At 41.8% G+C, this 17,469-nt stretch overlaps 1 protein-coding gene across 1 annotated transcript; it reads left to right on the top strand.

Moving 5' to 3' along the window:
• The first annotated feature begins 3,108 nt into the window (after nucleotides 1–3,108).
• On the top strand, nucleotides 3,109–17,330 carry LOC141129843 (protein S100-B-like). Its single transcript, XM_073617901.1, has 3 exons — nucleotides 3,109–3,267; nucleotides 7,997–8,132; nucleotides 16,577–17,330. The coding sequence occupies exons 1-3, from the start codon at nucleotides 3,182–3,184 to the stop codon at nucleotides 16,718–16,720; spliced, it is 366 nt and encodes a 121-aa protein (XP_073474002.1). The 5' UTR covers nucleotides 3,109–3,181; the 3' UTR covers nucleotides 16,721–17,330.
• Nucleotides 17,331–17,469: the final 139 nt, after the last annotated feature.

The following is a 17,469-nucleotide window of genomic DNA, read 5'->3' as shown; positions in this document are numbered from 1 at the left end:
GTCCAATTGTTGGCACTCAATGATAGGTCAAAGCAGAGTGTGTGTAATCCCAACAAATGAATGGCCTGCTTACCAGATGCAAGCCAAACACAGGCGGGTGGCTTAACCCTGCCTGGGCCTTGATGAAATACCAATCACAGAAGAATATGATGTTCACACTCACGTTGGATGTGCGTTGGGTCCACAGAAGAGTATTTAACCCAAAAAATAAAGTGACAACATAGCGTAATACTGACACAATAAATTATGATGAAATAAAAGAGTGACGCTCACATGGTGAGAGAATATAAACTCCAATGAAGTAAACACCCAATGTAATAAATTAATAACCACAGATGCCACACGGAAGACCTCCTTACCAGATGGTAATTATTAAGTGCAAAACATGAAGGTGGATATGCCCTCTGAAAAGTAGTAGTGCACCCACCACCTCACAAAGATCCTACTTACCAGATGGTAAATAACAAAAAGTGAATCCCGCAGTTATGTGAAAAATCAACCGAACTTCTACGAATGGAAAAGTGGCTCAGAGCACCAACACCACACAAAGGACCTGCTTACCAGATGTCAATTCCAGAAGGCAAATTGATTATCAACCAGACGAAAAACCAGCTTAAAGGTAGAAGCATAGATAATCCGTCCCCGCAGCCTCAGCCGAGGACTCCTCTGCCACCAGATCCAGCAATGTCTTCACTCTGCATCGATGCAATATTTACTGAATTTCAACCGTTGGGACTATTTATTAATATTTATATATTTAATTTTTTACCATTAATTTTTCACATAGATCATTTATTTATTTATATAATTTCTAAGCGCGGTATTTGTATATCATTTACAATCAATGTCACTGCAACACTCCTCACTGTAACAGCCAGATGTGTTGATATGTGCTGTGGTAACTTTTAACACGCATTGCCACAATGCGGAAGTGCGAATGGGCCCTTAAACATGAGAAAAATTATCTGGGGAAATATAAACAAACTTGATGCCTCCCAAATCAAGTACTTCTAAGTTTAAAGGGTTAGTTTACTTTTACCAAACAAGTGCCTATGCAGGTATAAGGGGCTTGTAGTTACAACAAACTCTGCAGCTTTGACTAAAGTTGGATTATACCCTTGCTATGGGTGTAGGCCATTTAGGTATCTCCTGAAGCCAGACTGAAAAAACTCCCATCATCCCATCCTGCTTTGTTGCTATGATGTTGCTAAGGCACTCCCAGCCATTACTGGTCACCCCCAGCATCACCAGAGTGGACTTTCAAAACCCCATACATGTATGGTCCACTATCTCCTCCATCACAGCATCACAGAGCTCAGAGCTACTGCAACAGGGGAGCAAGACACATGTGAGGAGTTTGAATCATCTGGCAGTGTCTTAGCAATGTCCTAGCAACAAATCGCCATATCTGGGAGTTTTTCAAGTCAGGCTTCAAGAGGTACGTAAATGGCCTACACTATAGCCAGCAACACTAATCATTGTCTTCACAATAAGCACTGCAGGAGGGATTCCTCCAAAAACACTGACTGAAAGAAAATGGCATAATCTGTGGACTGCCTTTGAGTATATGTTTTGCACCCACTCTTACTTATTAGGTTTTATGCACAGTAATATTAAGACTTGTGGTTTCCACTAAAATCACAAGTCTAAGTAGTGTGGACATGCACAGTTGACAACCTTCCATCAAAAGTACTGTCAACCGCGATGCTATGGAGGACCAGTGGCATATCTATAATGTGAGCAAGGGAGATGGAGCCCACTGTGCACTCATTTACTGCACACATTGGGCCACACTGCTACTGCCACTGCTAATGTTTGCACTTCAAGCAATAGCAGCAGCACTAAATACTAGTCCTGCCTCCTACCCTTCTACATTTCCAGCGATGGCAGCGGCAGCTATGCCTGCTGGTCCTGCTCTTTGCTAACTCCTGTTCCCAGCCCCATCTTGCATTGTCCATGTCTCGCATGGTAAGCCATACCTCCCAACTGTGCCTGATTTCAAAGTACTGTCCCTGATTTGGAGTAATGTCCCTCTGTCCCTCATTCCTCCTCATATTTGTCCCTTATTTTGGTCTGATCTATATAGTTGTATATAAAATGCACTTTTTATCTTTCAAAAAGTGTTTCGTCACATCAATGCTGTGGGCTATTATTGTGGTCACTGACACCGATGCTGGGGGCTATTATTGTAGTCACTGACACCAATTCTGGGGGCTATTAATGTGGTCACTGACACCAATGCTAGAGGTTATTATTGTGGTCTCTGACACCAATGGTAGGGGCTATTATTGTGGTCACTGACACCAATGCTGGGGGCTAATAATGTGGTCACTGACACCAATGCTGGGGGCTAATAATTAGGTCACTGACACCAATGCTTTGGGCTATTATTGTGGTCTCTGACACCAATGCTTGGTGTTATTATTAAGCCATACCCAGTATTCAGCACAATGCAAAGCACTGTTATTTTTATCACAGTACACTGAATGTGCTGCATTTTTTTTTCTCAAGGAAGAGGACCCCTTATGATCTTTCACACAGGTCCACTGCATTAAGATAATACCTCTATGAAGAACATACTATGAAGTATATGCTTAATAAATTGGAATTAGGCAGTGCTTTTGCCAGAACTGTACAGTCACGGTTTGGCGGGGATCACTCGACTTCACTGTGCTGGCCAATGGTATCTGTATAATTCTGGTTATGGTGTCATTAGGCTGAATTTTCAATGGTCAGGTAAGTAACCACTGACACCAGTATGTGCTCTCGAATTGCACTTAAAATCCTTAAAAATACAATGAAGTGTATTTACAATAAGTAATAAAACTATAAGAATCTATAATAAAAATCTATACAAGTAGATTACAAGTACTTATAAAAATTGTGCAAATATTAAAACTATGATTCAATAGACTCCTTTGCACAAATCAAGGAGAGCAAAAACCATAGCCAGTAATACTGCTCAGCATTTGAGTGATGATATCTACATCAACAGATCTATTAACGTCTATAGCTGAAAATACATTAGGCTGTGCACCCAATGGTTTATGCATTAACTTTCCATTATGCTGTCTTAATATCCCATTTATTGGCAGAAAGGAATTGCAACTAAGTGGTTTTTGCTTTATGGGAAGAGGATGGAAGAAGGTGGATACCACACTGCTCATCATAAGTGACTTATATGGTGAACCGTTCAGTTACCACAACAGCCAGGAACATGGACACAGTGAAGGCAAAAGATGCCAGTCCTGCCAATTTGCCTGATGGGTAACTATGCTTATACTGTATATTGCTTAACTCCCCTACTAGGTGACTACAGTGATTATATAGGGAATAATGTTATGTGCTGTAATTATAACTTTGTTGCCCTGCATTGTACCTGTATTTCTCTATATTAGAATGTAATTGGTCATTAGCTCTTCTTTATCGGTTAGTTCATAGACAGCAAAGGCAATAGGGCTTTAGTAAATGGGAACACAAACACTGGGGAATGGGTACATTACCAAGCAAAGGAAATGTAGAATTTCTTGACATATTACACTTGCTTAGGAGACATAGTTAATGCTAAAAGTGGAGTCACCAATGAATTAACGGTCTTAATGACAAACAATATTCTGTTGTTATTACGAAGATAACCATTATTCATTAAAAAAAAACACTAATGTTTCCCATAAATTAGACAGTTGAACATACAACAAGGCTGTATTAGTAATGGTGTCTAGCATCAATGTAGTTTGAGGTTACCAGAACTTAATTTTTTTTTTAAATGTTATTTTCAGATCTAAATTCCTACACCCTAAAGTTTGCGAAACTATTGAATGACCTATTTGGGCAATATAAATGTATATTACCCAAATAGGTTATTCAATTGTTTTCCCTGAATTGTCAGAGTGCACGTTTATCCAGTATTAGCATTTTGCAAGTATCCCTAGGCTACAGTCAGGAAAACAATTTCTTATCGAATCATTTGTGTCTTACATAAATCAAGGGTGAAGGGAGGTCAATACTTTTTTTTATTGCAGGTATTATTTTAGGGCTCATTCACATTGCTATGTTACAGTACCACAAGTTACAATGTATGCTTTACAGTATGTTGCTGCAACGCCATGACTTTTGCTTGGCACCTTACTACACTGTTATAATGGCAAGCAAATACCTCCAATGCAGCACACAAAAAAGCACATACTATGTTTTGTAGTGTACTGCAATAAAAAAGTCAAATCTGTGTCATTTCTGATTTTTAGTACGTTAAGGTGCATTACCAGCCCATTTAAATGAATATGACTGCCTTAAAGCTGAAATCCAGGGAAAAGAAAAATCCTCAGATACATTGCTTATTTATGCCTAGGGTACCAGTAAAGGACTTTAACTTACCTAATTTCCCACTCCTACAAGTTCTCTCCATGTTATGCAACCACATCCTGTTCTCTAAGCTGCTCTAGTAGTTGCAGGCATTCTGACATCATTAGACATGTGCGATTCGGGTCGTTTACAATAGGTTTTCGTTCAAGAATTACATTTTAGGAGATTTGAATGTATCCGAATTTCCAAACGGGCATAGTAATGAATGAATAAAAAAGTTGAAACAAATTTAACAAATGCATTTGTTAATTTAATTTCATTCAGATTCATTGAGGAGAGACAGTTGTTAAGGAGTGGGTGGGCGCAGCGTCCTTAACAATGACAACACATCTGCTGGTAGTGGAATTCCATGCTATCAGCAGAATGTAAACAAAACAAATGCCAGTATAAAACATTTTTTTTTTTTAAGTGTGTTTGGGTCCCCCGCAATCCATACTAGGCCCTTTGGGTCTGGTATGGATTTTAAGGGGAGCCTCATGACAAAAAGTAAAAAAAAAAATGACATAAGGTTCTACCCAAAATCCATTCCATATCCTTATCAAAACATGCAGCCGGAAAAGGGAGGACAAGTAAACCATACCAGGCCACATGCCCTCAACATGGGTGAAAAGGGAGGACAAGTGATCCATACCAGGCCACATGCCCTCAACATGGGTGAAAAGGGAGGACAAGTGAACCATACCAGGCCACATGCCCTCAACATGGGTGAAAAGGGAGGACAAGTGAACCATACCAGGCCACATGCCCTCAACATGGGTGGGGGGCTTTGGGGGAACGAGGCTCCCACCCAAAGCACCTTTTTCCCATGTTGATGAGGACAAGGGCCTCTTCCCTACAACCAAGTGGTTGTGGAGATCTGCAGGTGGGGGCTTATCAGAATCTAATCCCTAGATCCTGCCCCCCCCCCCATGTGAATGACTAGGGTAAACATACCACACACACAGTTTTTTACATGTCCTTTATTAAAAAAAAAAATGAAAAGTCCCCCTGAAGAAGATCAATCATCAATCACGATAAATGCAGGCTGCCAGCCCGCATGAAAAAAAAATCCCACCACCCACCGAACACGTCCACTCCCGTGTCCTATCACACACCTCATGGATCCCTGAGGAAGTCACGTGGGTTGTGATGCAATGTGTTGGGTGGAGCCTGGTGATGTCACTTCTGGTCACAGCCAAGACCGGAAGTGTGGTGAGAAGCGCTTATTTTGATATACTTACATGCTTTATACACTCTCTCGAGTGTTTTTTTATGCAGTATAAATAAATACTATAGATACTGGATATACATTATGAGTAGTTTTCTTTTTTTATGAACCAATGCCACATTTCAATGGAGAAATGTACCCTGAAAGGGACACATACCCCATTTTGGACAGCATTTGTGTATGCAGACAGAAGGACAGGAGGAGCAGTCTTATATTTAAGAAACTAGCACTGTTTGACCTACTGTACATGTATGTATAGGTCAAAACTTGAGGTGCGCAGACACACTGCACGGAGTGGAGGTCTTGTAATTTATTTTAGGCACAAAATGGTGGAATATTTACACTTGAGCAACATTTGAATATCAGAAATGAACTTTATGTATTGTGTTTACCTATTGCATCACATTGGCACTCGATTTAAAGCTTGCAGCACTAGGACTATGGACTCAAAATCACTTTCATTGTATTTATTTTTATGTGGACTGTTGGATAATTTTATTGTATGTTGATGGTCACTATTGACACTGAAGGAATTATCACCTATAGATAAGGGATATCACTTTAAAATAATTCAGTTGTGTTTTTTAGGGCTTTAGTGTATTTTGGACCACAATTTTAGTTTTTTTTGTAAGGTCATTTAGTAGATATAAAAACATATAGGAGATTATCGTAGTTATCTGATGGATTTACTGAGGTTCTGATCACAGCACTGAGGTTCTGGTCACAATAATGACACACATGCATTGACATTTCAAATAAATCTTGGAATGGTTTATTTTTATATAGTTTTTACATAAGGAGTAGTGCTACACTTATTATCCAAATACTGATGTTGTTTGTGTGGAGATATATTTCAGTACATATACAAAATTGTTTGTTATTATTGCTTTGAAATTTTGGTAGTATAATAACTGCAGTGTAAAAATGGATAGCGCATAAGTCGTTTACAAACATAACCATTGTAAGCACCCTTGTCAGTTTTAAATGGTTTGTCTCAACCCTCTAACTGCCACCTTTGCTTGGACAGCTTGGTCTGTTAACCACTTCACAACGGCTCTGTGCCAGATCACGTACCTAGTATGTGATCTGACACTTCCGGGTCTGAGGTGCGCACGCTCGCTGCCAGCGGCCCACTCCCATTGTGCTCACACACAGCGGGAGCCCGGCGGCATGTACCGCAGACTCGATGTCCGCCGGCACCTGCTGATGGTTCAGTACACCGTTAGAACGGCAATCTGCCTATGTAAACAAAACATATCACCATTCTGTCAGTAGGGAAGCCATTGATCCTGTGTTCCTACAAAGCAGGGACACGGATCTATGCTTTCCCTTAGTAAAAGCACCTCCCCACAGTACACAAGCACTGGCTAGGAACACCTTTAACCCTTTGATTGCCTCTGATGTTAACCCCTTCCCAGCCAGAGTCATTAGTACAGTGACAGTGCATATTTTTTAGATCACTGTATTACTGTCACCGGTCCTCAAAAAGTGTCAGTTAGGTGTCAGATTTGTCCACACATCGCAGTCCTGCTATAAGTCGCTAATCTCCGCCATTACTAGTAAAAATAAAAAACAACAATATATAAGCCATAGTTTGTAGACTCTACTGTATATTTTTTGCACAAACCAGTCAAATGTGCTTATTGGGATTTTTTTTACCAAAAATATGTAGCAGAATACCTATTGGCTTAAATTGATGAAGAAATTAGATTTTTTATTTTTTTTTTGTTGGATGTTCTTTAGAGCAGAAAGTAAAAAATATTTTTTTTTTTTCAAAATTGTTGGTCTTTTTTTTGTTTATAGTGCAAAAAAAAAAAAAAACGCAGAAGTGATCAAATGACACCTAAAGAAAGCACTATTTGTGGGAAAAAAGAACATAAATGTTATTTGGGTACAGCATCGCACGTTCGCGCAATTGTCAGTCAGGCTGGGTTCAGACATATGCGAATTAAATGTGGGTTTCCGTGCATCAAATTCCCATAACATGTGAGTGTGACCGGCTTTCAATGGAGCCGGTTGAAAAAGGGTCCTGTGCGTGTTTGGGTTCGGTTCAAGTGCGAATTCAGGCAAAAATTTAGACCTGAATCTCACCTGAACTGGTGAACAGACACGCACCAGACCCCAGGCACAAACCCACGGACGAACATGTGTGAACCCAGCCTTCAAGTAACGCAGTGCCGTATCGCAAAAAAAAAAAAAAATAGCCTGGTCATGAAGGGGGGTAAATCTTCTGGAGGGAAAGTGGTTAAAGAAACTTGAACAACAACAGACCTACTGGCTGGATCACCAGATAATAACCTATGTTATAGGAGACCTCAGAAAAACTAAGACTGCTGTGTTAATACAATTGACAGACTATGTTATGTTATATATGTCACCTTTTATTCTGGTCATAGTTACAATTTAAAGATACTTTGTATCTTGCAGACAAGAGCTAACAGAACTAGAAAGATCAATGGTGAATATCATTCAGGTCTTCCATTCTTATTCTGGAGAAGACTGTAAACTGAAGAAAAAAGATCTGAAAGAGTTAATTAACTCACAGATGTCCTCATTTGTCAAGGTGAGTAGATTAATTTCTGTGCAGTATCAGGTCATTTTCTGTATTTTCCGAATAGTATAAGGCTCCTTTCACATGGAGCAGAGTCCACTCAGCTCAGCAGGAAATCTGTGAGCAGATCCCTGCCAAACGGGGTGGATGTGACTTTTTTTTACTGTCCATTTACATCGGGCTACCTCTGATCCGGTCTGCAAAAACAGAAAAGGGTGCAGTCTTTTTCAGTTTTTTTCTGGACCTGAATGGATCTGGAGGTAGGCAGGTGTTAATTGTACATAATGTCTGTTTACATCCGCCTGTCCATGGGGCTCCATGGACCTTCTGATCAGGTCTGCTTGAAGAAATGTCAGGAGGACCTGGTCGGAATGCCCGTGTGAAAGGGCCCTTCGTGTAGAACACTCAGAGTATCTGATTAGAAATGTAGTCATATTACTTCCTCACATTCATGGATCATTTACATGTAGACCAAGATGTCCAGCAAAAGTTAAGGCTACATTCACACCAGTGATTTAGGACAGTGCGAATTGTAGCAGCAGGAATCAGAGATGCGTCCAGCAGCAATCCCTGCTGGTAATCGCTGGCTGTGCAATATTCATGAATCATGAATAGCTGTGGCTGCCAGTGACCTGACATTTTAGTGGACAGTGTCAGCGGCCGCACCTAGCCGCTCAAAGCCACAGTAGAAATCTCTAATTTCTGCTACTGCAAGTCACACTGGCCTGGATCGCTGGTGTAAATGTAGCCTAATGCCGCATACACACGGGTGGATTTTTCAATGGACTAGGTCCGGTGGACTTTCTGACGGACTTTCGAATGAACGGACTTGCCTAAACACGATCAACCAAAATCCAATGGATTTGTACGTGATGACGTACGACCGGACTAAAATAAGGAAGTTCACAGCCAGTAGCCAATAGCTGCCCTAGCGTCGGTTTTTGTCCGTCGGACTAGCATACAGACGAGCGGACTTTTCGACCGGACTCGAGTCCGTCGGAAAGATTTGAAACATGTTTCATTTCTAGGTCCGTCGAACTTTTGGGGAAAAAAAAGTCTGCTGGAGCCCACACACGATCCGGTCCGCCGGACCAAGTCTGCCGTAAAGTCCGCTCGTGTGTACGCGCCATTAGGCTGATGTGTAGGCCTGGCTTTTTTTGCATTGCTACATTGGTCCAGATCAATGTAAGTATGTACGTGTTGTACCTGGGTGATTCCTATGCAAGCCGGAAATCACTCTAGTTTGGGTCCTGTGCCATTCAGACAAAACTTCATATTTTTTACAATGAATGCAAAGTATTCTTTATAGGATAAGGTGAGGAGACAGTGAAGTGATGTGAGAAAATGTAAAGCACTCTCTAAAGGGCCCCTATGTTCACAATGCTGCAGGCAGTCACTCACTGGAAGCTAGCTGCAATCACTATAGTAGCAATGCCTATTATATTTATTTTAAAGTGATTGTAAAGTCAAAATTTGTTATTAAAATAATAAACATTTTATACTTACATGCTCTGTGCAATGGTATTGCACAGGGCGGCTCCAACCTCCTCTTCTGCAATCCTCTGCCGGGGATCTTGGCTCCTCCTGTTATGTGTCTGCCCCTATAGCAAGCTGCTTGCTTTGGGGCAGACATTCAGGCTTGCTCCCAAGCTGGGCTGTGTGTGTCCACAGACACACACCTTGTGGCTCGGCCCTGCCCTCTGCTTAATGGATTTTACAGGCAGCAGCAGGAGCCAATGGCTCCCGCTGTTCTCAGCAAAGCCTGTGGGACCAGGAAAAGGGAAGAGAAGACCTGCAGCCGGGCACAGTACTAGATCAATACAGGAGTCAGCTAAGTGTTTTGGATGGAGAGGGAGGGAACACACAGTGAAAGGTTTTTTACCTTAATGCAGAGACAGCAAGCTCCTACTAAGCTCCCTAGTTTTATTTTCTTCAGCCCGCTGGGTTGAACTAAAAAAAACTCACCGTGTTAACCAGGCTTTAGATCTCATTCATATGTTCTAAATGGCCATGGAATGGCAAATATACCATGAATACCTACAGCCAGGATCCCAGATGTTCCAATTTTTGTCAGCTGCTCAGCCTGTTCACCTGAATGATGGACTGAAAAGAGCCACTGCTGTTAACATGTATCTGCACATCCAGTGGTCCCCATGTTTAAGCTCCGGGGGACAAAGCAAAACACATTGGGGTGTGGCCTGGCGGGAAACCAGGCTGAGGTCTCTCCCATCACTACTACATTACCATAGGACTCCATGCATGTGTGGCACCAGGGATTTTTTTTCCCTCTTCCCTTCAGTGACTACAGGACCTGGGATGAGCTCTATCCCTTGCCGGCACTCCTGCAGCACATTCGGTATCATATACATTACTCCCCACATCGATTGAGCCTGAGCGACACACTAACAAACCGTTGGTCACAGTGGTTACCTGCTGTTAGGGACACATTTCTGACCCTGGATGCAGAGAGATTTTATCCAAGGGCAAAAATGTATCCCTACGGCTCGGTTCACACATGGGCGGCACGACTTGCAGGTCGCCTCAGCGAGGCGACCTGCAAACGACTGCCGGGGCGACTTGCGAGACGACTTCTGCATAGAAGTCTATGCAAGTCGCCCCAAGTCGCCCCCAAAGTAATACAGGAACCTTTTTCTAAGTCGGAGCGACTTGCGTCGCTCCGATTAGAACGGTTCCATAACACAGAACGGGAGGCGACTTGTCAGGCGACTAGGTCGCCTGACAAGTCGCCCCAGTGTGAACCGAGCCTAACTGCAGGTAATCACTGGATGTGCAGATACAGGTGGATACATGTTTACAGCAGCAGACAGCCTTGGCTCTTTTCAGCCCATCACTCGGGTATACAGGTTGAGCAGAGATTAGAACATCTGAGATCCCGGGTGCTGGTAATTGCAGTATACTTGCTGCACCATGGTCATGTAGGATGTATGAATGAGACACAAGACTGGATTTTAGCTAACCTTACTGTGCAATTTGAGCAAGGGGCAACATATTGTGGTAGGCAGTAAATTCAGTTATTTATTTAAACCTTAAAAAACTGTGTCCTAAGAAATTTTATGAAATATTTTAAGAGATTAAAAAAAAAATATATATATATATATATATATATATATATATATATATATTGTGCACTGCCTACCACAGGATGGTTGCACCTGGTCAATATGGTTGGCTTTTATTCAGTCTTAAACTGTAGCAAACCCAGCTTTTGAACTTGTGCCTACAAGTAAGCCTATAATAACGCTTATCTGTAGGTACAGTGAATATAAACTAGTGGTGTTTAGGAGATATTCACATGGAAAGCAGGCGGTGATGTCACCAGTGCATGCGCTCTGAAGGAACGGCATACCGCTTGGTTGTACTTCTCCTGGGGAGGAGTGCAGTTCGTTCTGCACTTTGTGACCCATTTTTAGCCGACAGCCAGCTATAGCCCGCTGTCAGCTGTCATCGTTCAGCAGGTCCAGGCTGTGGAAAGATCCTAACTTTAAAGTCAGGATTCACCCAGATGCCTGGACCAGCAGCTTGCTCAGCCTCTCAGTGAGCCGCTGAGACCCTGAGCCAGCCGCTCCTGCCCCCTCCACAGCCTGTCATTCCAGTGAGGGTGGTGGACGGGGGGCAGAGCCAGGGACTGACAGTCACCACTCTTTGCTCACTGAAGGCTGAGAACTGAGCAAACAGCAGTCTTTGATCGCTCGGTTGTTGGTCTTAGAAACAGCTGGGGACAGATGCAACATTGGATCGATGCTCCATCCACCTAGGTAGGTATAATTAAAAAATATTAAAGGGAAAAAAAATCCCCCTTTCCCTCTCTCCCAAGCAAAGATTCCCACTGTAAAATATCTCCCTCCCTCAAATACCCCCCCAAAAATTAAACCCCCCTGTCTCTAAACTGACCCACAAAGAAAATCTCCCTTCATCCAATTAAACTCCCCTCCCAGAAGCAAATCCCTGCCATTAACCACCCCCTGTAAACTTCTCTACAAGAAACTCCCCCCTTCTCCATAAGCAAACTCACCCCCCTTTTCTTAACCCCCAACCAAAAGAAACTACCCCAAGCTGGAATTCTCACTTCCTCATTCCCAAAACAGAAAATTGATGCCACCCCACTTACCAGACCTCAGATTCAGCACGGCACAGAAGCAGGAAAACTTCTGCATCCCCAGTCTCCCTTCGGCTGTGTCATATGATACCTGGAGAAGGAGTCTAGGAGTTCTGTCAACTGTGCACTATCAATTGCCGGCATCTGAGACCCTGCAGTAATTTCATGCTTTTCAGGGGGACCCCTTATTAAACTGAGGGGATTGGGCACAATAGAAGGGCGGCTGGTTGCTGCACTCTGAAAATTTTAATTGCTTCTACTGTGCTGATTCTGAGGCTAAACAGCAGGCACACTGTCTGGGCATTTTGCCAGGATGCTCTGGGGGGGGGGTTTGAACACCCCTGACCCCCCCTTATCTATGCCCCCGTCTGTATACCACGGTTAAATGACAAACTGCACAGTTTCTCCAGTGCTGAGAGTTCAGGTAGGAGGAGATATCCACTATGGCCTGTATACACGCCCACATGTGTGATGTCAATATCATGTGACCTGGCTAGCTCTGAGAACAAGGAAATGTTCTCTCCAGCATAAAAGACACAACTGAGCATGTGCAGGTTGGCTATGCTGCCTGTGTTAGCTGGCCTTCCTCAGATAGACAGTGCAGGAAGGGAGGATCTGTGCATACAGGATAAAACAGCCTTTTTACACAATGCAGAGGATTAACCTCTTAAGTTCCACAGTGAGTATAATAAGCATGCTATGCTGCATATACAGATAGATTTTACTGTTGTGGGTTTAGTAACATTTTATGCTTCCACAGTGATTGGCCAGGTATAGCATATACTTATGTAAGAAAGATAGGGGGCGCTAGATACCATAATATTCAAGTGCTCCAAAAAAAATATATATCTCCTGCATTACCAAAAAAATGGAAATGTAAGAAAGCTAGGGGGCGCTAGATACCATACTATTCAAGTGCTCTAAATAAATATATCTCCTGTGTTACCAAAAAAAATGAAAATCATAATATTGACAAATCATAATTAGATTACACATTGAAGTGCCCACATTAGTGAAAACATATATAGTGATTGATTGTCCACATAAAAAAGTGATTGAAGTAGTTGAAGTGATATCTTTCAATATTATCCCAATCTTGTTGCTGTAAACAAAAGGTTTTCCATCACCAAAGAAACAAAAGAAAAGGAAAACACCTCGAAGTAGTAGATATCTGCTTACCAGATACCAATGACTCCTTTAGTTAAAAAGAGAGTCACTAGCGCTTGTGCAGGGTTGTGCCTGCTCACATGGATGGCCGGGCTGTGGTTGGTATTATAGGCATGGATCATTCCCGTCAGGCTCATTCAAGATAGGATAAGGATACATAGGAAACAAAAACAGTCTCCATAGCGTAAAACCATTTATTAAAAAAGTAAACAAATTAAAAAGCCAAATGGCCGCTTACATTGGTGGGTGCCTACCCGGCACTGGGGCTGCTTGCATGTCAGGGTGACTTCGCAGTCAAAAAAAGCCTTTCATGTCTCCTCCATGCTGGCGTGCGTTCCAGCTTACACAGGGGGGCAGCCAACATCCGGATCCTTTGGCTGCCCCCCTGTGTAAGCTGGAACGCACGCCAGCGTGGAGGAGACATGAAAGGCTTTTTTTGACTGCGAAGTCACCCTGACATGCAAGCAGCCCCAGTGCCGGGTAGGCACCCACCAATGTAAGCGGCCATTTGGCTTTTTAATTTGTTTACTTTTTTAATAAATGGTTTTACGCTATGGAGACTGTTTTTGTTTTCTATGTATCCTTATCCTATCTTGAATGAGCCTGACGGGAATGATCCATGCCTATAATACCAACCACAGCCCGGCCATCCATGTGAGCAGGCACAACCCTGCACAAGCGCTAGTAACTCTCTTTTTAACTAAAGGAGTCATTGGTATCTGGTAAGCAGATATCTACTACTTCGAGGTGTTTTCCTTTTCTTTTGTTTCTTTGGTGATGGAAAACCTTTTGTTTACAGCAACAAGATTGGGATAATATTGAAAGATATCACTTCAACTACTTCAATCACTTTTTTATGTGGACAATCAATCACTATATATGTTTTCACTAATGTGGGCACTTCAATGTGTAATCTAATTATGATTTGTCAATATTATGATTTTCATTTTTTTTGGTAACACAGGAGATATATTTATTTAGAGCACTTGAATAGTATGGTATCTAGCGCCCCCTAGCTTTCTTACATTTCCATTTTTTTGGTAATGCAGGAGATATATATTTTTTTTGGAGCACTTGAATATTATGGTATCTAGCGCCCCCTATCTTTCTTACATTCCTTTTTTTGATTATCTATTTTTTTGATTATTCAAAAATTGGGGAGCAGCTTACACTGATTGTTTATATATTTCCACAATTTTTTTATTGTTGGGAATGTTTTCTTACTAGATGTACCACCAGTATATGTAATTCATATATATTAACTGCTATCGACACCACTGGCGCGAAGGTTTCTATTATTTTCTATAGCATATACTTACATTGGTCCCAGCTGGACCAATGTAACTATGCAGAAGAAAAAACTACCTAAACAATAGCTTTAAACTGGTCACCTAGTCATATGGTTTAAAGCTTTTTTCAAGTTATTTTTGTTGCAACTGCTCAACCACTAATGGCAGTATCGTTATATGTATTACCCATACATACAGTTATCGAAATGCAACATTTTTGTGATAGTGGTGTTCTAAATAAGACATGAAACAACTGTGACTTGATTGCTACCAATTTAAAATTGAAAACTATTTCTACATTGATTTAATCTGCCCCATAACATTAATATACCAACCTCCTACCAGAATTTCTTATGCCTCCTGCAGCTCCCCGGGTGTGAAAAAACAACAGGATTTTAGGATTGACATATTTAAAGTCTCTAAACCTCTGCAAGGTTTAACCACTTGACAACTGGGTACTTAGACCCCCTTCCTAACCAGATCAATTTTCAGCTTTCGGTACTCTCACACTTTGAATGACAATTACTCAGTCATGCAACACTGTACCCATATGAAATGTTTGTCCTTTTTTTCACACAAATAGAGCTTTCTTTTGGTTATATTTAATCACCGCTGGGTTTTTTATTTTTTGCGCTAATCAAAAAAGACTGAAAATTCGATTAAAAAAAAAAAAATTCTTTGTTTCTGTTAAAATGTATTGCAGAGTATTGGCGAGTATTGGCAGAGTATTTGGTAGAGTATTGGCAAGAATTGGCAGAGTATTGGCGAGTATTGGTAGAGTATTGGCGAGTATTGGCAGAGTTTTGCAGTGTTGCAGAGTATTGGCAGAGTATTGCACAATGTTGCTGAGTATTGCACAGTGTTGCAGAGTATTGCACAATGTTGCAGAGTATTGCACAGTGTTGCAGAGTATTGCAGAGTATTGCAGAGTGTTGCAGAGTATTGCACAGTGTTGCAGAGTATTGCACAGTGTTGCAGAGTATTGCAGTATTGCAGAGTATTGCTGTGTTGCAGAGTATTGCAGTATTGCAGAGTATTGCCATTATTGACATTGAGCAGCGCTGTGGGCACTAAACATCCAGCCCACAGCGCTGCTGCCATCTCTCCCCCTCTCCCCTCGCACTGTACCGATCGGTACACAGAGGGGAGGGAGGTTTGTTTACAAGTGATCGCTCCGTCATTTGACGGAACGATCACGTGGTAAACGGCCGCGATCAGCGGCTATTTACCGTGATCCGTGATGCGCCGGGTCCAGTCAGAAATGTTCCAGGGGGCGCGGGGGAGCAACATTCTGGAATGACATCCCACGGACGTCCACCCAGAACTAGCCGACTGCACTGTTGCCGTCTTTCGGCTATGGCCCGGTGGGCAAGTGGTTAAAGGAAACCTTTACATTGAAATTGGGCTTTAAATTGTCAAAAAAATGTCAGCACTGTATTAGAATGGAAGTTTACAATCTTCTAACCAAATATGTATTTCTTTAATACAGTTATTTTTTGTAGTTCCGACAATTTACACAGCACTACAAATTATACATATTGTACAATTAACATCAGTATCTGTCCTCAGGTAAATTACAATCTAAGGTCCCTTTCTCACATGTACTAGGGTGAGCTTACACACGAACCAGCTAACCTGCAAGAATGCCTTTGGAATATGGGGGGAAACCCATGAAGCAAGGGGAGAATATGCAAACTCCATGCAGTTAGTGTCCCAGTTGGGATTCCAATTAACAATGCTGGTGCATCAAGGCATAGGTGCTAACCACTAAGCCACTGTGCTATTCATATTAGTAAATAGATCCATTTTATTTCACATATCTTTGTATGCGGTAATGACATCTGAATAACAGAATTATTTGTTTATACTGTTTCTCACTGCAGCAAATTCATGATACCAAGACACTAGATGTAATTTTCTCAGATTTGGATGGAAACCAGGACCGGGAGATAGATTTCAGTGAATTTTCAGCCCTGGTTGCTATGGTTACCTCAGCCTGCCATGTCTCCTTCCATAATATACAGTGACTACACGCAATCCAGGAGATGACACCAACAGCACGCAACAGAATGTCAAGTTCTATTTTAGTTTAATTTTCAGTTTTTAAAGAACATTAATCATTAAAAGTGAATGGGATTTTGTGTGTATATTGGCATATAACGATCTCATTAAGCAACCAGTAGACCTTGGGTGCACTAGACACACCCAAAAAAACTTAATTGAGGTACACAGGATTAATGTAGTACACCCTGCTCTTATGTCATGCTGCTGCTCCCATTTACTGGCAATTCCCGGCTGTCAAAATGTCAGGACCAGTAACACTGATATGTCATTGTGTTGCGTTGAATGGTGTAAACACTGAAGTATCTTTTATCTGTATCACAATGTAAGCTTGGTGATCAGTTTATGTTTTCTTTTATTCCACATACATGTGAATGCATGGCAAATGCTTCTCAGTCACCCTTGTACCCTAGTTCTAAACATGCATGATCATACTTATATGCCATCATAAAAACTTCTGTGTGCCCTGGAAACCCCTTGAGCCTGAAATCTATGCTGCATACAGCACTATGCTCAGCAAAACAGCATAGAGGAGGTGCAGAGGGGCAGCTGCATACCCTTCAAAGAGGACCTGAACTGTGGTAACTGCACCCAAAAGGGCAGACAGAAGGCAACAGACTAATCATCAGTATTCCCTGCTGTGGAATCTTTCCCCCAATCTTAGCATGTCTATGCCTCTCTGAGGAGCCATCTTGGTAAAGGCAGGACTACGCTT

This window comes from Aquarana catesbeiana, linkage group LG02 (assembly GCF_042186555.1).
Source record: "Aquarana catesbeiana isolate 2022-GZ linkage group LG02, ASM4218655v1, whole genome shotgun sequence".
Taxonomy (NCBI): Eukaryota; Metazoa; Chordata; class Amphibia; order Anura; family Ranidae; genus Aquarana; species Aquarana catesbeiana.
The sequence above is the reverse complement of the archived record's forward strand: the minus strand, read 5'-3'. Positions and strand labels throughout refer to the sequence as shown.